This window comes from Erpetoichthys calabaricus, chromosome 14 (genome assembly GCF_900747795.2).
Source record: "Erpetoichthys calabaricus chromosome 14, fErpCal1.3, whole genome shotgun sequence".
NCBI lineage: Eukaryota > Metazoa > Chordata > Cladistia > Polypteriformes > Polypteridae > Erpetoichthys > Erpetoichthys calabaricus.
Genome location: NC_041407.2, coordinates 104089957 through 104116258, shown reverse-complemented (window position 1 = coordinate 104116258; position 26302 = coordinate 104089957). Strand labels below are relative to the sequence as shown.

At 37.2% G+C, this 26302-nt stretch overlaps 1 protein-coding gene across 5 annotated transcripts in view; it reads right to left on the bottom strand.

Moving 5' to 3' along the window:
* Window positions 1–26302, bottom strand: part of hdac5 (histone deacetylase 5) — a 216657-nt gene that overhangs the window by 130781 nt on the left and 59574 nt on the right. For 2 of the 5 annotated variants that reach the window (XM_051936384.1, XM_051936382.1), the window contains exon 3: window positions 7979–8050. The exons of 1 other annotated variant lie outside the window; for it this stretch is intronic. In XM_051936384.1, the coding sequence (XP_051792344.1) occupies window positions 7979–8050 (72 nt within the window). Of the gene's footprint in view, window positions 1–7978; window positions 8166–26302 lie in introns of those variants that run through there. 2 more of the 5 variants (XM_028819685.2, XM_028819687.2) reach the window with 2 other exon arrangements.

The following is a 26302-nucleotide window of genomic DNA, read 5'->3' as shown; positions in this document are numbered from 1 at the left end:
TAACCCCACTGATTATTTTACCAGTGCTCCAACTGTAAAAATACCTAAACAACTAGCCTAGCCATCTTTTCTTTGATCTCTTTATTTATATCTGCTTCTGTTCTCACCTTCCCTACATACAATATACTGTACACTCATTATATTAGATACAAACCATTGTAATGGGGTCAAAATTTGAACTGTTCAACAGAGTTATAGGCTTTAGACACTCCTCAATAGGATATGAGCACTTACAGAATGTATATCACTCAAAAATGAAAAAAATGACAAACTTAGGCACAGTTAATTGCTGGAAGCCCACTGATTTTAAACAGAATTGATGCAACAGATTTTCTTCAATACAGATAACAATATATACACCACAAGAATATATATATATCATAGGAGTGTGTTTGACACAGTAAAACATACAGCTTTATGCATATGATAGACATGTAAAATATTTTTGCTTGTGTTTACCTGAGCATATAACAACTGAACACATGGACAGGAGTGACTGAAGACAAATGCAACACAAACACACACAAGCAGAAAAATTATTATAGTAGTGACTCAACTGTTCCTAGAATATGCTCATATTTCATTTGTTGGCTTGTGGTACATATACTACATTAAATAAGGTGTCTACTGATTACTATACCTTATTACTTAAGATTTTACTGTTAATGACTTATTGAAAATTCTGTGATGTAATCAAACCAGCTGTTGCAGCTGTTCAATTTTATGACATTAGCATTTACTAATTGATTTTATAAATTTATAACCCACCCCTCCTCATTTTCAAAACCAAGAACATCAGCAGTGTGTCTGTTGGCGGAGAGTGTGTTGACCTTGTTGAGACGTTTACTTACCATGGTAGTGACATTTATGTCTCTGGTGACGCTTCTTATGAAGTCAGTAGACGGATTAGGAGAGCATGGGGGGGTCATGTGGTCGCTGGAAAGAGGTGTGTGGCGCTCCCGATATCTATGCAAGAGGACGAAGGTCTTTAGAGTCCTGGTGCTTCGTGTCTTGCTATATGGTTGCGACACATGGACGCTATCCAATGACCTGAGACCAAGACTGGACTCCTTTGGTACTGTGTCTCTCCGGGAAATCCTTGGGTACCGTTGGTTTGACTTTGTGTCGGTTGCTCATGGTGTCCCAAATGAGGCACATTACCTGCATTGTGAGGGAACGTCGGTTACGGCACTACGGCCATGAGGCGCGTTTCCCCGAGGGTGATCCGGCTCTTAAGACCCTCATTGTTGGGGACCCGAGTGGCTAGACCAGGCCAAGGGGACGCCCACGTAACACCTGGCTGAGGCAGACAGAGGGTCATTTTCAGAGGGTGGGACTGGACTGCGTGTTTGCCTGTGGGGCTGCCAACCGGGATCCTGAGCTGTTTCGTCGTGTAGTGGGTGCGGCAACGAACCTCTCGAACTTGACTTGCTAAAGACTAGTACCTTTGTACCAATATGTTTAAAATTACAAGTTTCTAGCATTTGTGGTTTATAGAGTATGTTTCTCGTTTCAAAAAGAAGTCAACATGGAGGCTGAAATCCACAAAGTCAAACACCATCACTAAATTCATAACAAACTTTCAAAAGTTCATTCTTGCCTAGTCAATGTGCATCAGAGGACCATTATCCTTCATATTCTGTGATTAAGAGGTGGGCTACGTCTCTTAAAGATGACGTAAAATCTGATCAGTCTTCAATATCCAACAAGAGAAGAAACTGATGAACATCAACGATAACAACAACTATTAATGGTATATTATTAACTTGGCGCTGAAGTCTGTTACCTAACAAGATTGCAAATCTGATAATTAGGAAATGAACTTCTTTCATTCCACACACTTCTTTGGCAGTACATGTGTTTGTTAATTCAGGTGACAGATGCTTGTAAATTGTGCCACTTCAATTGACTAACTAAAGATAAAAGGGAAACTGAATAGCTGTTTCATCCAACTATCAGAGTGGCACTGGCATTTGAAGGCTAATGAGTCCATTAACATATTATTGAGAATAAATTTGTCCCCTTGTTTCCTTATTCAACAATCTGTCACTCCTGCTTATAAAATCACCATCAACTACTTGATACACTTGTGGTTCAGAATGGGTGTCCGCAGCATGTAAAGCAGTAGGACTGTTATGATCTAAATAAAGGCTGTGCTCTTTCTTGCCACGGCTCTCTGCTGTTTGAAAAGATCAACAACAGTCCTGAAAGGTCTCTGTTATAGTGGAACTGAATAATTTATTAAGCACCATTTTATTCTTACGTTTGCTGTAACAGTTTAATTAGTACTGCCTCCCATTTGCTTGCACCCAGAATTTAAGACAGGTAATGATACCAGCAAGAGGAAAAAAGGAAGGCCTGAGAGACGGTTTATGGATGTAGTGAGAGAGGACGTGCAGGTGATGGGGGGAACAGAACAAGATGCAGAGGACAGAAAGATATGGAAGAAGATGATCCACTGTGGCAGCCCCTAACGGTAGCAGCAAAAGAAGAAGAAGAATGATACTTGCAGAGATATACAGTGCATCCAGAAAGTATTCACAGCGCATCACTTTTTCCACCTTTTATTATGTTACAGCCTTATTCCAAAATGGATTAAATTCATTTTTTTCCTCAGAATTCTACACACAACGCCCCATAATGACAACATGAAAAAAGTTTACTTGAGGTTTTTGCAAATTTATTAAAAATAAAAAAAACTGAGAAATCCCATGTACATAAGTATTTACAGCCTTTGCTCAATACTTTGTCAATGCACCTTTGGCAGCAATTACAGCCTCAAGTCTTTCTGAATATGATGCCACAAGCTTGGCACACCTATCCTTGGCCAGTTTCGCCCACTCCTCTTTGCAGCACCTCTCAAGCTCCATCAGGTTGGATGGGAAGCGTTGGTGCACAGCCATTTTAAGATCTCTCCAGAGATGTTCAATCGGATTCAAGTCTAGGCTCTGGCTGGAACACTCAAGGACATTCACAGTTGTCCTGAAGCCACTCCTTTGATATCTTGGCTGTATGCTTAGGGTCGTTGTCCTGCTGAATGATGAACCGTCGCCCCAGTCTGAGGTCAAGAGCTCTCTGGAGCAGGTTTTCATCCAAGATGTCTCTGTACATTGCTGCAGTCATCTTTCCCTTTATCCTGACTAGTCTCCCAGTTCCTGCCGCTGAAAAACATCCCCCACAGCATGATGCTGCCACCACCATGCTTCACTGCAGGGATGGTGCCAGGTTTCCTCCAGGTTTTCCTCCTTGTGGCATCATGGTCTGAGAGCCCTTCAGGTGCCTTTTGGCAAACTCCAGGCGGGCTGCCATGTGCCTTTTACTAAGAAGTGGCTTCCGTCTGGCCACTCTACCATACAGGCCTGATTGGTGGATTGCTGCAGAGATGGTTGTCCTTCTGGAAGGTTCTCCTCTCTATACAGAGGACCTCTGGAGCTCTGACAGAGTGATCATCGGGTTCTTGGTCATCTCCCTGACTAAGGCCCTTCTCCCCCGATCGCTCAGTTTAGATGGCCGGCCAGCTCTAGGAAGAGTCCTGGCGGTTTCGAACTTCTTCCACTTACGGATGATGGAGGCCACTGTGCTCATTGGGACCTTCAAAGCAGCAGAAATTTTTCTGTAACCTTCCCCAGATATGTGCCTCGAGACAATACTGTCTCGGAGGTCTACAGACAATTCCTTTGACTTCATGCTTGGTTTGTGCTCTGACATGAACTGTCAACTGTGGGACCTTCTATAGACAGGTGTGTGCCTTTCCAAATCATGTCCAGTCAACTGAATTTACCACAGGTGGACTCCAATTAAGCTGCAGAAACATCTCAAGGATGATCAGGGGAAACAGGATGCACCTGAGCTCAATTGCGAGCTTCACGGCAAAGGCTGTGAATACTTATGGACATGTGCTTTCTCAATTTTTTTTATTTTTAATAAATTTGCAAAAACCTCAAGTAAACTTTTTTCACGTTGTCATTATGGGGTGTTGTGTGTAGAATTCTGAGGAAAAAAATGAATTTAATCCATTTTGGAATAAGGCTGTAACATAACAAAATGTGGAAAAAGTGATGCGCTGGGAATACTTTCCGGATGCACTGTATGAACCAGCCATTCAACAGTCTTTTAGCTCAACCCCCTGAAATGTGGAATTATGCTTGAAGAAAAAAAAAAATGATTCAGTTTTAAAGTTTGAGCTAAAGTTCATACTTCCTATTACACTTGAATTCTTGCCTATTAGAGCCCACACAGCCAGTTCACATCCAAGGGAAGCTGCCTCAAGGACAGTTTGAAAATATGCAAAATAACTTTCTCAACAATGGTTTGCAGAACACCCACAGATCTGTACAGAGACTGAAGTGATTCAGTCACAGTAGTTTCTGTTACATATGCAAAAGGCGCATACGCATTATTCGATCTTGGCATTTATCTTGCCTGATAACAAATTACATTAACAGCCTAAAAAATAGCTGGTTTCTATCATCATGTTTACCTCTTCCTATAAATATAATAGAATAAACACAGCTTTGACACCAAAACATGTAGAAGTATTCTACTGCTGCCCACAAAATAAAATTTCAGGTTGTCCCAGAAAATAGTCAATGCCAAAAGGTTAAAAGGTCTTTATATTTTGGTCCTTTGAGTAGAGTGTTTAGAAGTAGCATTTTCTCAAATACAGAACCTTCCTTTAAATCACCTGTTTACCAAAAAAAAAAACAAAAGAAAAAACAGTATAGTCCACTGGTCTAACCTTCTAGGTTCTAACAGCATCTATATAACATTAAGTATGTCAGACTTCAGCTAACATTTGTTGAAAGCAACCTTAAAGAACAGCTTTTGGAAGTATATCTTTTGTGGCTTAAAATGAATTACTCCCAAAAAGTCCACATTGGTGTGCATTTGCATTATATGGTGCAAGACAAACACCAAACAAATACCCTCTTGTATTATAGCTTTTTCAATTTAATTATATTCAGCCATTTAAAACCTAATCACATACCTGAGTATAAAACAACTTTGAGACAACTTTCAGTGAACCTAAAACCAAACGAAGAAAAAGACTCAGGTATTCACATGCCTATTTTGACTTGCTAACAGGTGTTCATACTGTACAAAGTAGGTATGTACATGATGTACGTTGTGATTAGAGAGTGTCCAAAAGCTGCATGTGCTTGTCATACAATCATACCATGTAATGTTTTTTTGAATGGAGACACCACAAAGACCTCAAGGTCCAACTAACGACATACAATCATGAAAGAATGCTACACAGATACATGCACAATGTATGTTATATATATTAATAATGCAAAGTTGACTGACTCATTTACTCATCAACAAAACCACTACTTTATATTTAATTAAAATGCTGAAACTTGGCAGGATTGTACATCTAGGACATTTCAATACATCAGTATTTAGGGGTAAAAAAAATGCTCCTACAAAAATGAAATACCCCAAAATCTCATAAATGCTTTGACTGATTTGATTTAAATTTGGTGACCGTATAGGAAAAAAAAAAAATTGACATGTGTTTATTAATGTTATGCTAATGTATGTGCTCTGTGTTGCACTTACAGGTTGCTTTATGCAAACAAAGGACGCAGCAGAAGTAACTGACGGGCCAACAGCACCACTAACCAATTGTGTGGATGGACAATTGAAGAAGGGGCAGTGTCCAGGAAAAAAGAGACATGATCATATTTGGCGCATACAGTGAAGTGCTAAATGGGACCAGAAAGTTTGGCAATGCTCAATGAAGATGAAGAGGTCTATAGTTAGCAGGCCCTATAAATCTTCAGTCAGGGTGTCAGGCACTGATGCTGTGGTTATGAGCTTAGGCATTGTTTCACCAGAAGCAAAAAGGGATGGAGAGGAAAGAAGAGATGGAAGTGATGTCTTTTGAACCAAGACAAGATTGAATGAACGGAGTCAGTTCAAACTTAATGGGCTTTCCTCACAAGCATTGTTATTTACTTTCGCATCTACAGATTCTGAAAGGAGACACCCCTCTTCTGAAACAATTTACATGCAGGTCTGCTTACTTTGAATGGGGATGCCCCACCAATCTCCGGAATTCTTAATATATGCATTTGCATCTACAAACTTAAAATGGGGACCGCAGTAACAAAAAACACTGAGTGAACAACAAAAACAAATGAAAATCATTAATATCTAACAATGATGATATCAGCATATCATTTTCTAAACCCTCTTAATCCTAAACAAGGTCACGAGGGGCCTGGAGCCTATAATGGTGGTAATACACACTCAAATTTCACATTTTTCCTACACATGACCTGTTTCAATTTGAAAAACTACCAAAAGCCAAGTCACGAAGCCCAAAAAAGCAGGAATTGGTCTAATGCAGGAATGTTTTACTCATGGGCAATTGTATATAGCATGTTCAAGAGTAAGCAGCTCGTGTGACCTAACAATATTACTATTACTTATTATTTGACACCTTTATCCAAGGCAACTTTAAAGAAATGGAACCAATCTGAATTGTTGTGTATTTCCATTTGGCGTACAGGCAGGCTTGCTCATGGACACATTTGAACCTACAACCTTAGGGTTTGATGTCCTGGGTCCAAAGCCTTAATCTCTACAACACACTTCCTGCAAGTAATATTAGCCATCGGTGATAAAAAAAAAAAATAAATAAAATACAAATCTTGTACACATAAAAGTATTTAGTTAGTTACATAGTGCTTCTGATACATCTGATTAACTGACGTCGCTATAACTGAGGCCCAGTGTCTTATGAAATAATTCAGGTGAAGCCAGGTAACACAGCTAGTTATATATATGAATACAATTCTACCAAATATTGACAAATCAGTTATCAGCCAAAGTCCTAGCAATAATTTTTCTCATAACTTTAGGCAGGCCACAGACATTCTTTAAGAGACAGTGAGCAGTCTGGCTTCTCACATGATCACAGACAGTGCCTGAATAGCAGATTCTGGTTACACAAGTCATAGCAAGAAAACAAAAAGGGAGGCGGTCTACAAAACCATAAATAAAATCTTGTCATGTGGTTTAAAGAAATGTCATTGTCTGTCCAACTTTCAATAAAAATAAGCAGCTCTTCAAATTGATGCAGCTAAGTAAACTTTCTCAATTTTTGAAAGGATTAAATGATCCCAATTTTTATTATTAGTAACTTAAGTTATAATGTTAGAACTAAGTGACAACCTCATCAGCAACAGTAATTATAATCCATTTGAATCAAACCAAAGCAAACAAGGCAGTCAGCAGTTTTAAAAATATTTCCCCAAGAAGACTGAAGCATAACAAACTGAAGATTTACTGTGGGTACATAAAAGAACACATAAAAAGTGACAAACACAAAACACACAGTTTAGGGTGGGGAACATACATTTCAATTGACAGATGCTTTAAACATCAGCACAAAGTATGTCTGAACTGCGCAGAGAATCAAAGTCCATTTGGAGACTAGATCAAGCCTAAGTATTCAGTAGAACAGTACAAAGTGTATGATAAAGCAAAAGGTTACAAGAAGCAGATGGTTGCTTTGTATTTTAAAACTATTAGCCATCTCCATTTCTAATACAAAATACACAACAGACTGAGCAAAGTACGCAAGGCCACACTAATATGGACAGGATGTAGTGACTGCTGGGCACAGCTTCACTTTTATGAACTGAAGTTATTACTGAATTCTATGGAGCTAAAGTGTGTGCTAAAGTTTAATTGTCTATTTTACCATAAACAATATCGATAAAGCAGGTAACAAGGAACACTAAAAATTATTAGCTGTTTTTCTTTATGTCTTTCCTAAAGGCAGTGTTCAGTAGCATCACATCTCAAGTCATTAACAGCATAAGCTGAATCAAATTTATGTAACCAAGATTTAGACTCACAAAGCATTATTTAACAATGCATACAAGCTTTACAGCATCAAAAACAATATAGTAAAACTTTAGACAATCCCCAAACAAAGAGGAAAAATAGCTTGCCTACTCACCTGTGGCAGGAATGGCATGTATCCTGCTTCTGGCCAACAGTTCTAATGGCTGCTCCCGACTGGTAACCCCGTCTGAGGAAAAACATGATTCTGTCTCATAAATAGTCTGCAACATAACGGACAGCCCCGGAATTTTGGGGTTCAACAGCATGCCCAAATGATAAGTGTTTAACATAAAAGATGATAACACAAAAAAGGCCAAAAAAACTTTAATGTTGCTTAGGAGTTGAAGCTTTAATCAGTGCATGTGTATCATGCAAGAAAAGAAAAAGAAAACAAAAAATAGTGCACAGTCCTGAGGCTATTTGGTGGTTAACTGTACGTATGAAAAATCCAAAGCAACATTTTTCCTTTCCAACAGAAGTTGTGTAAGAACAAAACCACTCCTTATTAAAACTCAATTTTCATTGTTTCATATGGTATAAAAAAAAAATAATAATCAAAAAGTCCAACTATTTCTTCAACCCAAATATGTCCACGTTGTATAGCTCTGAATAAAGCCAAATGCACATTTTTGTTTTTACAAATCCAAACAGAGTAATCACTTAAAAGTAATTTTATTGCCAGAGTTTTGTCAGGTGTCACATTTATACTCTGACATGTTTCACGAGCCTCCTTAAAATAATCAATAAAATAAAGCTTGTGATGTTGATATGGAAGAAGAAAAGCAAATGATGTAGCAGAAAAAAAGACCATGAATCCAGTAGCTTCTACTTCCGAGCGCAAGGCTTTGGTGAGTGCATGGAGGATGTCATTTGTTGAAGCTTTGGCAGGAGGTACAGAAGAGGCAATTTAAAAAAGAAAAATCCATTCAACAGGGATTCCCTACACTGCAACTCCTTGGCTCACAAACTATAATCCTGAAAGAGGCAGGAAGAACAGAACCAAAAACTGGCACAAAAAGAATTGACAAGCCTCCTTGTCTGCTAACCTCACCTGCTAAAAAACGCATCTGTGAGAGCGCGACAGAAAGAGAGAGAGCGCGAGTGAGGGAGGGAGGGAGAAAGAGGGAGAGAGGGAGGGAGGGAAGGCAGATAGACAGAGGCTGGGGAGTTTACAAACACACTTGGCTCTGAAAGCCTCAGTGGCTGGAAATAGCTCTGGAATTGCATCAAGGGGAGGGGCCACCTATAAATAGAGACAGAGGAGTGATCAGGGAAGGAGGTCTGGTAATGCAAACACCAGGGACCAATCACAAGAGCTTTTCCCACAACCCCCACCTTACTGCTTAGAGCTCCTTAACCTCCAAAATGCCAGAAGCCTATCCACACTTGAGGAAGGCCTTCAATATCTTTTGCGTCAATGCACACAGAGAATCAAAGACAAATATTACAATTAAATACACACTGCAAAGCCAACTGTGCGCATAAAATGTATTTCAAAGGGGGTTTATAGTTAACTCGCAATAATAAAACACTACATTAGGACATGTTTGATTCCTCTTTATTTTAACAATGCATTATTTGAAGTTTGTTTAAGGCAACTCAATAATTAGCTACAGATATAAAATCAACTTTTCTTTTTTTGCTGGTTTCTATCATTCTGCCCTGAAGCAGTTCCCTTTTTGTTAACACGGGTTTATTTACACAAAATGTGAGAAAACAGTTTTTATTGTGGGCAATCATCACTATCAACATTTTCATTCCACTTTCTCAATTGGGGTTCCTAGTGAGGGGGACGGTAGTAAAATGTTGAGTTGGTCTGACCAGACCCAACACCTGCAACCTTCTCCAGTTCTTTGTGGCCAAGAACTGGACAATACCAGAATAGTGAAGAAATAAAATTCCCGCAGCATGCCTTGGGTCTGCCTCTCAGCCTTCCTCCAGTGGGCTGTGCCACATTCCAGGGAAGGGTCCAAGGGCCTCCTAACTGAGATGATGCTACTGTATAATCCTTCATTAGTGCTGAGCTCCTCACCTGTCATAGAAATTTAGGCCATCAATGCTGCCTGGACATCCTGTCCATGAAACGTATGAACAGAAAAGAAGGCAAAGCACACCTTTGAACTGCACTGACTTTATACCAAGTATGCACACAAAACTTTCAGCATGCAAATACAGGGATAGACTGGCACACAGTAGAAAACCCAGAACCATATACTCTTGCAGCACTTTCCATAAAATACTGTGGTGTACGTGCCATGATCTATGTGAATTAGAACATCCATGAGGTCAATTAATTGTTCTCTGCCTGGTCTATCCTGGTGGACCAATGTTCTGTGAGCAAGCCTATCAGAAGCACTGATCTCCAGGCAACAAAAACAGAATATATTTTGAATGTTGTGAGCATACAATTAGATAAGTGATATACAGATTACATAAAACAAGTAACTTGAGATTTTTTTCCAAGAATGAATAAATGTTACTGACTGTTGTTCAGCATTTTCCCCTTCTGGTCCCAATTTAAACCAATTAAATCAGAAACTTTATTTTTCCCCATTCCCCAAGAAAACATGGCATTAAACATTTTTCTTTACCATCACTCACTATAAACACAGGTTAAGTAAGAGACTAAAATTTTCATTTTCGGGTCTTGTATTCTATTGAACAGATATTTTTTCAATACCTTCAATATTGCATAATTAAACAACTCATTTGTTAGTGTCAAATTTTGTTCCATAAATCACAGATTACCCAATAATGCTTTTATGCAAGAAGAAACTGTTGAAACATTTGTATTAATGATTCAAACTTTTAACACAAGGAAATTAGTTATATTTTCCTTTCAATTTAAATCACTCACAAAGAGTAATTTTCTTCTTAGTGGCTTTTTTATTTTGTTGGTTTCAAAGTATCAGTACAATACAAACATTACAAGTGAATAAACTACTTACAGTTGCATACTAGAAAGTAGTGACTATTCAAAGCTCTCTTTCACACTTTCAAGCAACAAGAACTGTACAGAAATATTAGATAAATAAAAAAAGATGTCCAGAGGGCTTACATATGTTATATGTGGTAGCAAATTACTTACATACTGTAGCTAGAGTGCCACCTGTGAACAACAATGTTGAAAAACTAGCAGATACTAAAAACAAAATGAGAGTGGTTTCATGTACACTGAAATTAATTAAATCAATTTTTATGTAATGCAAAATATAAAAACTTCTCACTGTAGTACTGAAGGCAAGATAGGACTCTAAATGAATAGAACGACACAGCTGGTTAGTAACGCTGTGAAGACAATCACCATAGAAAGTACATCAAGTAGTGATTCATCACCTGGTGTAACTCCAAATAGTGCAACTGGAAAAAGAGGCAGAATTCCAACGGAAATCCTATGGGACCCGAATCAATCTCTTGCCGTGCCAGACTGAATGTAAGAGTAGTGAGTAGACACAGGTGAGTAGACTTTATTCCTATGGTCCTGAGCGTGCGATGATAACATGGATGAACCTCTAAAAAAATTCCTGAAAAATTAGCAATATCATTTTACTATTACATCATCAATGCTGCAATCGATACAGTTTCACTGTAAAAGCACATAAAGTCAGAAATGAAGAAAAGCGCGCTTGTCTATGATTCGGTGGTATCTTGATTTTATTTTTATTTTTTTTTAAAAACAGTTTTCAAAAGAATCATTCCAAGTACTGTGGAATATGCTTATGCAAAGCAGCTTACACAGGCAGATGCATGATATGACTAATGGTTGGAATACTGTGTCCTCCCCCTTTCCTTCATATATGTGTTGACTTCTCTGCAGGTGGACAGGGTCAGCAGCATGTTTAGCTGCGCTGCAGTTGACTCACATCATGCCTTGTGAGTGCATGAATAGTGTGGATTTTAAATGCTTGTCTTGGATATGCCAGCTTTGGTGCATTTGGTGCTATCTATATGGTGTCCCACAAGGCTCCATCCTGGGTCTGCTTGCTGTTCTTTTCGATTTACATGCTTCCATTAGGTCAGATTATCTCAAGGCATATGCTATGCTGATGACACACAACTGTATTTATCAATAGCGCCGGACAACCCTGACACTCTTGATTCACTGACACAATGTCTTACTTGTGTTTCTGAATGGATGAATAGTAATTTTCTCAAACTAAATAAGGAGAAAACAGAAATTTTAGTGATTAGCAAAAATGGATATAATGAGGTTATTAGAAATAAACTTGATGCATTAGGATTTAAAGTCAAGACGGAGGTAAAGAATTTAGGAGTAACTATTGACTCTGACCTGAATTTTAAATCACATATTAAATCAGATTACTAGGACAGCATTTTTTTCACTTAAGAAATATAGCAAATGTTAGACCTCTTACAACATTGCAAGATGCTGAGAAATTAGTTCACGCTTTGTTTTCGATCAGCTAGATTACTGTAACGCACGTCTCTCAGGACCACCCAAAAAAGACATCAATCAATTGCAACAAGTGCAGAATACAGCTGCTAAAATCTTAACTAGGTAAAGAAAATCTGAGCACATCTGTCCAGTTTTGATGTCACTACACTGGTTACCTGTGTCATTTAGAATGACTTTAAGTTTACAGTGCTTATAGTTTACAAAGCCTTAAATAATCTGCTCCATCCCATATTTCAGAATGTCTTTCACCTTACACTCCAAATCGTAACCTTAGATCTTCAAATGAGGGTCTGCTATTATTCTGAGAGCTAAACTTAAAAGAAGTGGTGAGTCGGCCTTCTTCTGTTATGCACCTAAAATCTGGAATAGCTAACCGATAGAAATTTGGCTCATACGGTGGAGCACTTTAAAAAAAACTGTTAAAACTCATTATTTTAACATGGCTTTCTCATAGCTTCATTTTAGTTTAATCCTAATACTCTGTATATGCATTTAATTATCAATATCATTCTAGGTGGTTCCATAATCCGTACAAACTCCTACTTTCTCTTCTGTTATTTTTCTGGTTTTCTGTGGTGGCGATCTACACCACCACCACCTGATCAAAGCACCGTGATGTCCCTACATTGATGGAATAAAGACCAGAAGTCTATATGACCGTCATCATCAAGTTCTTCCATGTGAACCCTGAATACAATGAGGACTGATTGTGAGGTCATTTATGTTAGGTAGAATGCCTAGAGGGGGCTGGGTAGTCTCATGGCCTCGGAACCCCTGCAGATTTAGTTTTTTTCTCCAGCCGTCTGGAGTTTTGTTTTGTTTTTTCTGTCCTCCCTGGCCATTGGACCTTACTTTTATTCTATGTTAAATAGTGTTCCCTAATTCTATTTTCTTATTTATTTTGTCTTTTTACTCATCTTCATTATGTAAAGTACTTTGAGCTACATTGTTTGTATGAAAATGTGCTATAGAAATAAATGTTGTTGTTGTTGTTGTATCTATTAGAGCAAACAGATTTTTTTCAAAGACTATGCTCTGCAGGAGGGATATCATCAAACCTTCACACATGCCTTCACAAAAATGTTTTTTTTATTAATTTTTCTAATCAAACAGTTAATTCTAATCAATCTAAACATCCTAGTTTACATTCAGCTAATTAGCAAACTTTAAAGACTTGCACAGTTGCTTTTTCTCTTACATAACAGCAAAACAAGGACAAACACAAAAAACATCCTATAATTAATATTAATGTTTTTACCGCACATCAGACATCTTAACATCTGAAGTAAAGGTAAAGAAAGCTGCATGTATCATAACTTAAGTCCTCGCTGGTTTCAGAAATGATAGCTTTAAAGGAACAAGCCTCATCAAACAGTCTGTCACTTCTGTTGATGAGCTCCCTGCTTTAACAGAAGTTCTGTGATTTTGCAGAGTGAAGATGTGGCTTAAGTCACACATGCCAGTTCTCCTGATCTTACATTCGACTTCCTAGTCATTACATCCTGGTCTAAAATATAGTTGTTCATTTTTTAATTTGTTTATTTTACTTGTCTGTTCATGTACACTTCCATTTTTGGCACCTTTTTGAACTTATAAGTTGGTGTTGATATTGCTCTGTCCAGTCCTCCTAGCTTTCATCTCAGTTAAATTGCCATGTGTGATTTTCATTAAACAAACCGTCTGCCTCACACGCATTACGCTGATTGAATGTTCAAAAAATATATATGTCGCACATGGTCAGATGAAATCAGTATGTCTGCCTGTTTGTTCACACAGTCAAAAGTAACAATCAAGACAAAGTCCTGGACAATTTTAGGGACTTTATAAATATTAGCCAGATCGCTATTTTGGGTCTGAAAAAAGGACATCATTGGGGAAACAGAGAATGTCTGGTCACCCTTATCTATTCATCTATTATTTTTTTGTAAACAACATCAATAGATCAGTTCTGACTGTATTGTGAAAAAGAAAAAACAGTCATAAAACAGATTTATTAGCATCTCTGTTATTTTTAAGTGTCTACTTAGGCTATGTGCCCAATTCTAGGGATGCACTGAAATGAAAATTCTGGGCCAATGCTGATATTCCAAAAATGTCTATGTACCTTTCTGCAGAAGCCGAAATACACATTTATAAAATACAGAGAAAAATGAGACTACTTCTGTTTGGATAAGAATTACAGAGAAATGTAACATTTATTGGTATAATACTTCACTTTTGCATAAATTATTAAATTATTAAAAATAAATAACATCTGCCAAATTTGGCTGGCTACCTGTTGCTTTTATGTGAAATAGTATTGCAGGGTGTTACTTTAAATAACACATTTCTCTTTCTTTTTGATGGAAAATAATTCAACAAGAATTGCAAAAAAATGAGAAAAAAACAGTAAAATGATACACTGAAAAAAAGGAATAAGTAATATCACTTAAGAATAACAATAACCTCTGCAAATCATTTACAATCATTAAAATAAATGCTTCTGCAGAACCACATTTAGCTGGCTATCTGATCTTTTCTTTTCAGAGGCTGTTGTCTTAAATGTTACATTGTTTCATGTTTTCTTGTGTAAATATGACTAAATAAAGAAACCTTAAACCTTATTTTGTCTCATTTTTTCCCCAACGGAATGAACCTGACCACAACTGAAAGGTTCAAAAAAAAAAAAAAAAAAAAAATCAACAAAGATAAATTAAGCTTATCATTTTATTTTTTTTTAGTGGGGGGGGGGGGGGGGGGGGGGGGGGTCTTATCAAAGAAAACCATCCCAGCCTCATTGCAGGAAATCCCGCTTCTCTATTCATCAACCACATCCAAAGCCACAATCTCTTGCTGTCCATGATGGTGCACACACCTGACAGGAACTTGCGTGCTATTTTGGCAATGGTAAGGAATCCACTCCATGTGTTATTCCGGTATTACAATGGACTTTCATTCCTTGGGATTGGTGCTTCTGACAAAAATCCCTGCGCATGCTAAATATTTAAACATGTATACATATGCAGCATTATATTCAATGACATCTTTTATATCCAAAAGACTGACCTGCATTTTTGATCCACCAAAGCTGTCTGATTTAAGATTTAAATCTTCATATTGAAAATGAATATAAAGTAGTCATACACAGGGTACATGCTTAAGGGGTGTTTGAAAGCATGTCTGTATGTGCGGTTTTTAAAATATTAATATTTTTACTTTTTCATTGTAAGGCTTACGAGTCACACATTATTCCTTAAGACTCAAGTTAAAAATGTGGCTTCAAAGCAATGCAAAAAAAGAGATAAGACAGAAACAAAACTGTCTGTGATTGCCTAAAAAAAGGTAAATAGTCATTAATACTTTTTCCTTTATTCCACCTATGCTTTTTTTCTACAATCCAGAGGACCTTATGTCCGGCGTATCATTTTTCTTTTTACAGCACAGAAACTGAAGCGCTGTGAGCCTTTCAATATTTTACAAACTAAACAAATGCATTAAATGTTGCTTTGTGGTGGAGTCTTTAATTATTAGCTCCGATGCTAGATGAAAACTAGCGGTTATTTAAAAAAAAAAAAAAAAAAAGTTGTGTTTAAAACAGAGAATGCTGACTGTTTTAACTAATGACTAATAACAACATATTGGCTGATCCTAAAATGCAAAAACAGATCTATACATGCCATGTCTTAAGTAACACGATAACCAAATCAGTGCAAGGTAAAATCAGGAACTCTTATACATTTTTTTTTTGCTTTCCAAAATTTTTTTGGCATGCAAAACTTGCTTGGATTTGCGATTCCTTTTCTCTTTAAGAATACATTTGGCATTGTTTCCTTGATTGTACTAATGAGTCTGAACTGCAAACAATTGTGCCTGTCAAATTCAGCTACAAGGAGACACAACCAGTCCCTACGTCTCCAGCAAACACAACTCCCACATATAAAGGACAAGATACTTCTGGATGTCTACTGCATTCTTAGTAGGACTGTGAGTACTCTGAATCATAAGCTGAAAAGAAATAAGGTGCTATTTTGTTCACTGAAGATAGATATTTTGAAAATAAGGAAGGAACAAGTTATGTTGTGCTGAACGCAGAATCATAAATAATCAAGGGAAAAACATAAAAAAATGCTTCTAAATAAAGTAAATTTGCCCCTTAAAATAAAAGGGGAGGAGCAAAAACATTCCCAAAATCACATGCAATATTAGTAATTTGATATGTGTGACTGTCACCATTGTACCAAATTCAGTTTTAACACTCCAATTCCATCTGTTTTTTTTTTTTGCTCCACTTTTACTTTCCCTGCCTTTCCATTAAGACTACATAAACACATTATTAATAAAATGGACGATTCCATTGCATGACCAGCCACATGTACATAAAATACTATTTATCTGTCCATCCATCTTTTATACTCCATTTATCCAAAGCAGGGTCACGGGGCAGCTGCTGTATGGAGAACTATGAAGAATGGGAAGTAGAGGTGTGGTGGAGCACAGGGGGGAAGTGCTTTTTGTGAGGGTACAGGACATGTGTGTAAGAAGAGTTGAGCAACTGGGGTTAGGGATAAGATTGTGCTTTCATGCCAAACAGGCTGTGCAGTTTAAAACTTAAGAACCTGGGCATCAGTAGTAGACTCAAAAAAAAAGAAAGACGGTGGTGCTGATGCTTCCCTTTTATAGGGTACAGCTGATTGGAATTTTGATGGCTCTTATTTTTAAATAACAGCTGCCCCAGTTTTTTTGATGTTGGTGTTTGTTCTAGCTCCGGCTACTGCTGTGGCCATTATCATAATAGTAAAGTATATAAAAAAGCAAATACAAATGTACATATAACGCACAGCAGCATTAACCTAAATTTGAATATACTCTATTTGAATATTTACCTATTTTTAATTTGAATATTCAAACCTTTTTTTGCCTAATTTAACAGCCCTAGTACACAATGTTAACTTTTCAATGCTAAATGAACTGTTTCGCAAATTCCTGTGCATTCCAGCCATGGGTTCGCCATCAGGGAGATATATATGTGCAGTGCTGGGGGCAATGTAGTCACATATCAACATTCATGTCTGAAACCAGCAAAGTTTGACATGCTGGTTTTCATAAAACAAAAAAAAAAAATCAATAAAGATCACTATGAGTGTTAAGAAAACGTTGAGGTGGCAGGGGAGTAAGCATTATATAAGGCTTCAGTTGTTTGGAGTAATTTTAAGATTTTAGTTGTTCTGCACCTATATCCTACAGTGACAGCCTTTTTCAAAAGTTAAATGCTGGTTATCTGCAAATGTTTTATTTGAATGTGCAATAATTAGATATTTGGAATAACACTGTATTCTATTTCTATTATTATCTTTATTGATCACTTTAATGATAATTATTCTGTGGTTTGTCAATTTATAAGCTAAATGCTGGATAACATTAAGTAATGCTCTATTAATTATAGATTGTGTAATATTTAGATGCTACTCCTGAGCCACAAATCACAGCATTTATGATGTTCTGTGTCTGGTTGTTCTATGGCAAATAAAAATGGAATAAAAATGGCAATCTTGAATATAAAGTATTTAAACTTTTGATGGTATCTCATGTGTTGATGCTCTATCGTGTTTTAAATCTATTACACAGTGACTATTGAACTGAAGATTGACTTTAAAAAATTGTATCGCAAGTCAAATCACAAGTGCAATATCCGTCAGAAAAATTGCAATTAGATGTTTTCCCCAAATCGTTCAGCCCTAATTTGTGCCTTGCACTGCACTGGCACCATAGGGGACATTTATCCTCCAGTAACCCTATTCAGGGTTGGTTACTGCATTGCACCAAATGCCCTTAGGATAGACATTGGCTCCCCACAATTCTGTAACTTTATAAGCTATTTCAGGAAAATGAGTGATGACTGTATTTGTCCAAGTGTATATTGCACAAATATATTCTTTCCATGTGAAAAATGGATTGAATTAAAGTTTGTTCAACTAAACAAAATGACACTTTGGTATTAATAATACTGTTTAAAACAGAGAAGAAAATTAACTATAAAACTGTTCAAAATATATTGCTTTCTGTTTTACTTAACACCCCAAAAAGTGTCCTCCATTATAAACTAATTTACAAAGCAGTGCAAAATAATCCTTGTTGCACGAGATATGGAAAATGCAACTGAATGCAAGGCACAGACAAAAGCCTCAAGTGAGACAGAAAGCTGCGATAAAATTAACAGAGTATTCTCAAGATTAACAAAAAAAAAAAACACCTACTCACAAAACTACATTTCAGTGAACGGTTGTAAATTAAGGTTCTGCCACGGGGGAGATCTAATGCTAGTTTAGAACTTGCCTACTGCAGCTCTTTTACTTAAGAATTATGAAAAACTACAGAAACTAGGTCAGTAACAAATCTTCATGCTCACGACTTTAGAGCAACCAGAGTGAAAAAAGTGACAACAGTGAAAACCTTCTGATTTTGACCTACTTCGTGGAACATGAACAGTCACATTTCCATTCCAGTATTATACAATGGCATCATGTTGCACACACACACTTCATCCTCAGGCAAACACTGGCGGGTGAACGGTGGTGTGATGTACAAAATTAATGTTGACAGAAAGAACCCAGTTTGTATGGTGAGGCACTGGATGAATAACATTAGAAATTATTTTTCCCCCAAAATCACTGTATGAAAAACATGCTTTGTAAAGTAAAGCTGTATTTAAATGTTTTCATAACTGGGAAAAAAAAAACACACTCCTGGTCTCCAAGAGGGTAACAATCAAGGAAAAAAAGAGCATAAGTCCAAACATAAAATAAAATCATGAAAACCTATTAATTATGCCCATTTTAAGAGCGGGAATGCTCCTGTTGTCAGAATGTCTTGAAACTTTTTTTTTTTAATTATAATGCATTTTGCATGTTTACTTCCCCTGTTATTTCTTTGTATTTATTTGTCCCCTGTTTTTTCTGCTTTTATTCTTGATATTATTCATGTTGGGGTCATGGACACTTCCTGCTGCAAACAACTACAATTCGTGTTTTTGCCCTACTGAAAATGTTCATTTGATTACTCAATGCTTGTCCGTGTGTCTGATGCTGATCCTGACCCATGCTTATTACCTCTTCCACTCTGCCAAATGTTGAAGCTAATAAGTATTTTTTTTTCCATCGGAAGACTTCATCGATGGTCACTCCTGTATATTGACTCACATTCTAAACATATTAAGCAAGTTCTTATTCAAAGTGTTTTCACAAATATATTTGATTTTTGAAAGACATTGCTGTTATTAAAGGTGGCCTAATGCTCACACTCCTGTATGTCCCTTTCACATCCTGAGGTACATTTGCAAGTAGTCTCCTTACTTTGAAAGCAATTTTTGTGGTCTGGCCATAGCTTTTTTTTTTTTAGCATTGCTATTTTTTAAACCTTTAAAAAAATAAATTGCTAATTACACCTTCAAATCTGATTGGGGAGCATTATGTACACGAGTCAGAACACTCCAGTACAGAATTGCCACAACACACTGAGTGACACAGAAATCATGAGATAGGGAAATTAGGAAGACAAGCAGAAGAAAATGTCCATAACTTCTTAGGGGTTCAGAGCAACTGGAACTCAGTAGTTTGACCATCACATGGGAAAGGTCAACAATTCTTTGGAGGCCCTCCATCACTCACAATGTGTTTCTTGAAAGACATCAAAACTCACCAGTCACTATGTTCAATGTTTTAAACATGTTTATTTAAACACACTAGACAAAAGAACAAACATTCTCACACTATCTTAAAACAATTCAGGGAACCAGGACCAGAGCCTATCCTAACAGTATTGGACAATGACAGGAGCAAACCACACAAAGGACATATTCATATTCATATTCATACACACTGAGGCTAGGGATCTGCACTGGCAATCAGAAGGTTGCCGGTTCGAACCCCGTAAATGCCAAAAAAAAAAAAAAAGGACTCTGCTTTGTTGGGCCCTTGAGCAAGGCCCTTAACCTGCAATTGCTGAGCGCTTTGAGTAGTGAGAAAAGCACTATATAAATGCAAAGAATTAATTATTATTATTATTATTACACACACAGCCATATGAAGATCAATTAGAATCACTCATTAGAATAACATGCATGTCTTTGGAGACATAAGAAAAGTGAAGTACTGGTATGAAAACCCACAAAGAAAGTCTAGGAAAGTGGGGATTCCGCACAGTCAACTTGGCATGAAATGCTTCTAACTACACTTAACATATCAAGTCCAAACATTCATATCATGATAATATTAATAATATATTTACCTGATCAAATTTGAACTCAGTTGAACAAATACCTGAAATAAACCATTATAATCAAACACAATGGATACAATAAAGAAGGTATCAACACTGCCATTAACAACATTTGACACTTCTTGAATATATATAGCAGTATATGGCTCACCAAGCGTAATAGTTACATACAGTATATATGCAATCTACATAGGTTTGCTAACAGCATTAGAGCATTTAGATGCTGTCACAGCTGAGTGACATCAGTAACAAGCATAGAAATGCTTTTCTGCCACACAAGTACACATATAAAATAACCATAAAGCAGACTACCAATAATAAGTTAGCAATAACTAATAATTCAGGAAGCCATTTTTCTGAGAGAAAAATCCATTCAAATGGGCTATTCTAAAAGAATAATGCACCTTTCAGCATAGTTGTGAGCCAACCATTTATATCATTTCAAAACATGGCCTAGCACAGTTGTGTTTAGTGGACAACAAAAAAGTCAGAGGTTTCCAATGACAGTTCTACCTCTCTTTCCCTTTCATTCACAGACTGATCAGTATAAAAAGCCACAGTAGGGCAAGGAACAGACTACCATACTTAGGAAATTGTGATCCATTTTTTCTCATCTCTTGCTTTCCATTCAGGAATCATTGTGGCATAGTAGGAAAGGAACTAAACTCTGCTTTGATTACATGCAGTGCTTTAATTCCTGTGGGGGTTTCAGGTATCACATCTATTGTCTAAAAATATTGCCTGACCTAACGTAATACAGTTAAAATTATGCTGCTCTTTCAAGACAGGTAGTAAACTTATAAATAAAGTAGTCCATGATGACCATTCTTTATAAATGCTAAGCTGTAGTACCAGGGTGTTGTACCGTGTTAGCCATTAGGGATGTAGTGAGAAGTCAAGTAAAATTACACCTTTTATTGGTGTTATTAAAAGGTGTCATTTTGCGGACTTCTCACTAAATGCCAAGCTGAAATCCTCCCAGGCCCACCTATTGTTGATACACTGGGATGAATTTTGAATGCTTCTTCTTGTCTAATCTGTAAATGTTCTGTGGTTGGGTACAACCACTGTGGACTTTGATGAGAAAAAAATAATTTAAAAGACTGAGCTTATTTATTCATTTTGAATGATATCAACACCAGGAAAGAATTCAAAGCAATATATGCTTGAAGGCTCCTCATCTTTCATAGATGCAAATCTGATTTAAACTAACTTAACATGCCTGATGTGAATAAGAGGGTGATTAGAGTGTTCAGAGGTGAAAGAGGCAGTGTGTCTGTTAGTGTGTGAGAGAGTGTATTTGTAATGTGTTTGGCGAACAGGGTCTGGCTCAAAGAGCATTTGTTCTGTGAGAATTTGGACCAAGGTCAAATCTATTTGATGACCCCTGCTTTAATACATTATACTATGTAAGCATAGACATAGTTCAACGCAAGCACCGGGCAGACAAAACTTTTAAGAGACATGCCATATACGGTCTTGCAGGCAGAGCTGCATATGATGCACAAAAAAAAAAAACAATCTTAAAACATTTTTATTTTATGCCCTTACTTTTACTAAACATGAAACGAAAAAATAATTTTGCACCATATTCCTACTTTGTAATATGACTCTCCTAAATAATGAAATAATAAAAAATAAAGTTGAAACTGATGTTGCTTTGGGAAATGTCTAATCTTTTTTAGTTTATTTATATACTGTAGGTTTACCATGTAAGGAAGTAGAACAAGGGTAAATTCAATATTATACAAGTAATTTTCGTCAGTCAACAAAAATAACAAGGTCCTAGGCTGAGCAAATTCTAGACAGAGGAGAGGCCTAAATAATTTATGCCAAATGCTGCTTTGCACAGGTTTACTCTCCAAAAGGTAATGGAACATAATGAACAGTGCAATAGTTGACAAAAGATTAACAGGCTTTTATTCCCCCCCATCCAATACTATTTTAAAAGACTGTATGTCAGTAACACTTCTAAATAAACTGTGCAAAAATATCTTTAAGTGTATAATAGTCATTGCCATCCATCTGTCCATCTATTTAAAGAATTGGCTTGACCCAGTTTGAACAATGTAAAGGGATGAAGCTCCTGTCAGCAGCACTGGTCACAAGGCATGAACTAAACCCGAATGGAGCACCAATTTGCCATGCTTACACTTAAGAGAAACTTCTTTTTCCAATTGATTAGCAAAATTAGGGGCTTCTTAGAGTCCAAACAAATGATTTTTTTCCCAAATTAATTAGTAATTACCCTATTTAAGTGCAGGGTGAGTCAAAATTATGTTAAGACCAATGGTACTGCTATGTATATACTTAAATGCAATTTTTGGGGACAATTTATTTGCCACATATGGTACATATATTGAACATGATGGAGAATAGGTTGAGACAGTCCTGTAAATCATCTTGCACATATGAAGTAGGTTTTGTGAATACATTGTTTCCACCATTCAAATGTTAACATAATTTTGACTCACCCTGTAGTAGTTTCCCAATATTACATAATATAGATTAGATTCTCAAACACTGACTCCTGCGTTACCCTAACGTTCCCAACACTGGCTCCAGCTTCCCACAGCATTACAAATGGATGAAGTAGATTATTAATAGATAGCTTGCCACAGCTTCTTAAAAAGGGGAGCTTGGTTAAATTACTGTACATGTGATAACTTTATTTTTAACATCACTTTTGCAGGAAACTAAACCTTGCTTCAAAAGAAAATGCATAATTGATACAATTTCAAAATAATATTTCATAATATTGCTTATTTATAATGTACCTTTCTATAACTCAAGCTTTTCAAACTGAGAGTAACCTAATTAGAATAAAGTACTTTTTTTCTATTTCATTTGCTCACACACGTTAATACTATTCAGTGCTCACGGATGCAAACGCTTTCCAGGAAGAAAGTAAGCCTCTACTAGTGACAAGTGAAACATGAGCTGTTAACCCTATGAGAGAAGAAGAGTGACATAAGGCAAGCCTTTGATCTCATCCGGTCTCATTTATTTGGATGGTATACAGTGTGAGGCCATCTACTTACCCTATTCTGAGCCCAGCAACAGAAGTTTGAAGTAACTGAGGGAGACATTAATCTGTATGAGCATTCCCAGAAATAGCATTCAGGTTACAGAGAGACAAAAGGGGGAAAAAATCTTATCCGGGGTATTAGGGAGTCTAATCAGCATAATCCGATAACAGGAAACATCGATATTATGATAATAGACTCAGGCTTATTTCATCTGACCCTTGGAGAAGGTAGTGTCATTCACCACGGGTTGCATTTCTGGCTGAATAATCCTCAACTGAAACTAAAAAAGGTAAATGAACACTAAAAATTAATACAGGGGCCCCAAAAAAAAAAAAATTTTCAACCCAATGACCATGCCGCTCTACAGAGAATCACAACATCATTCAGACATATAGTTTAGCTGAACAGAATGAAGATTCCCTAATGCACTCACCACCTGTGCCCTTATAGAACAAGCCACTGAGTAAGGAATAATTTTTATTTTGCTGTCATTATTTTAATAGCTGAATCGTTTATTCATATTGGAAGTGTCAATTGAACAACTTAAGCTGAGCAAGGCAGTATTTAAAATACATATTGAATATTCAATATTTTACTCAACAAAAACAATGCGTCTATTTTAGATAGTGTCATATGTAGATACAAACATGTTCTACAGAGTATGCCATGTATCGATATGCTTAAATAAAGGAAGCCTTATTGTAAATGGCCGGCCATTTCAATAAAAGAATTCCATTATGTCTTGAAGAAAAACTGAGAAATAAACACCACCGCAGTATTCAAAGCATGGGATTGCTTATGCTGGGGCCAAGATAATAATTACTCCCCATGCTATAAACCACTGCCCTCGACTCCAAGACCACCATATGGATTTAAAGCTGACTGAGTTGAGGCAATTTGTACTTAAACCAAGGGGCGTTGGAAAACAACAAGGTAATAATGTTCTAGGAGTTGCCAAAACCAGCCGCAGTAATAAATCTTTTCATTATTATTTCTTCACAGGGTCTCGCATGTTTCTGACTGTTGGAGCCATCTCTCTCCCCCCCAAACCCTTACATGAGTGTTTCCCAACCTTTATGGTCCCGCAACCTAGTTACCCATTAGCAGCAATTGCCCATCTTGGTGAAATAAACTCACTTAGAAATGGAGAAAAACATCGCACAGTGCTACCAGTCGCTGAGGCAACCCACTCATGAACCAATGAAGTCAACCCGCAACCCAGTGGTTGAAAAACACTGCTTTACACGGATTCAGCAAGCAACCACCGAGACTCAAGAAGATCAGTTTGTGCTATTCCATACCAGCAGTCCCCACCAGACCCAGAGAGCCTCAAATGCAGCCGTACAGCCAATTTGACATATGGCCTGTGACGGATCGGGTTAGCTCCAGCATCCTTGTCACACTTGCAATCAGAGCCTTCAAATAATAGTGCCCATTCATAATTAAAACTGTAGTGCAAATCTTCATCATAAATAAACTACAATAAAAGTGCTCATGTGGAGGATAAAACACAAATAATAGAAAAAGCCCAGTCTAAAACAATGCAGATATCCGATTCTATTCCATTTCTTCCAGCCCTGTACAGCCTTCTCTCCCTGTCTCACTAGCTCTCCCCATTAGGTCTGGCAGGTGCCAGACACACCAGCAGCTACGGTCCCATCCTCAAGCTGTTTTTGTGACTTCCTCCATTAGCATCTGTCGCCCTAGAACCCCTGTCTTTTCATCACTGTGCTGGTTTGTACTTCCCAAATCTGCCTTTGGTTTTCCTTCACCAATCTGATTGTCGCACTGTCCTGCTCAGGCTACCCGTTTCACCTCCGTGTGTGCTGTGTCCTAATTACTGTACAACCTGCAGAGAGTCAATGTGAAAACTGGAGACCAACCGTGCCCTCACGTGCAAGTGTGATCAGCACCATTAAACATCCTAGGGCCCACACCAGAGCCTGAGGCACACCATTTTTATTTAAAGCTTGCATCACCACAGACTTGTCCCATGCACTGCTGCATGTGCTCAAATGGCCGGTTCCAAATGGTGCCATAAGTCCACACTCTGGCCTGCACTTTCTTGTTCAACTAAAAATTTTGATGTAATTAATCTACTCTGAAAAATCTCCCAAAACGGTTCAGTATATGTATGCATTTTGTACTGCTGCCTTTGCACTGTTTTCCTCTAAAAAGCAAAGCTCTGTTGCCTCCAATCTGAGACCCACAAACAATGTGTTAGTGGATGAGATTTTTGAAAATTGTTACACTGAAAGAGTTTGCTTTAATTCCTTTTTAAGTAACTCTTTTCAACTGATTACTGAATTACAAAGGTTTAGAATGGGATAATTATGGGGTCATGTTGGAAGAAGTCACAAAATACAGCTCTTGTAGGATGCATCCACATTGCTCAGAAGCCGTAATAAGGGAAGATCAAGACAGAAGGAAATGCCTTCAAGATAAAATTTTTTTTTTCACTAGTTGAAAATATTCTGCAAGAGAATTTCTTAAGAAAACGATGACATTTAACAACTGCACATGTTCTTTGCTCACATATTTATTACAAGAAGAGCAAGAAATTAGCCAGTCAGTCTGTCTTCATGTACTAAGAACAAAAACTGTGCAGTACATCTTTAGATCAAAATTAAAAGCACTTAAGCAGAGAGAGGTTAGACTACATGGTGCTTAAGCTACATGCTCGGCTTCCTTCAGAAGTAATACATTGTAGAAAAGAGTAATTCCTGCACTGGAATCTGAA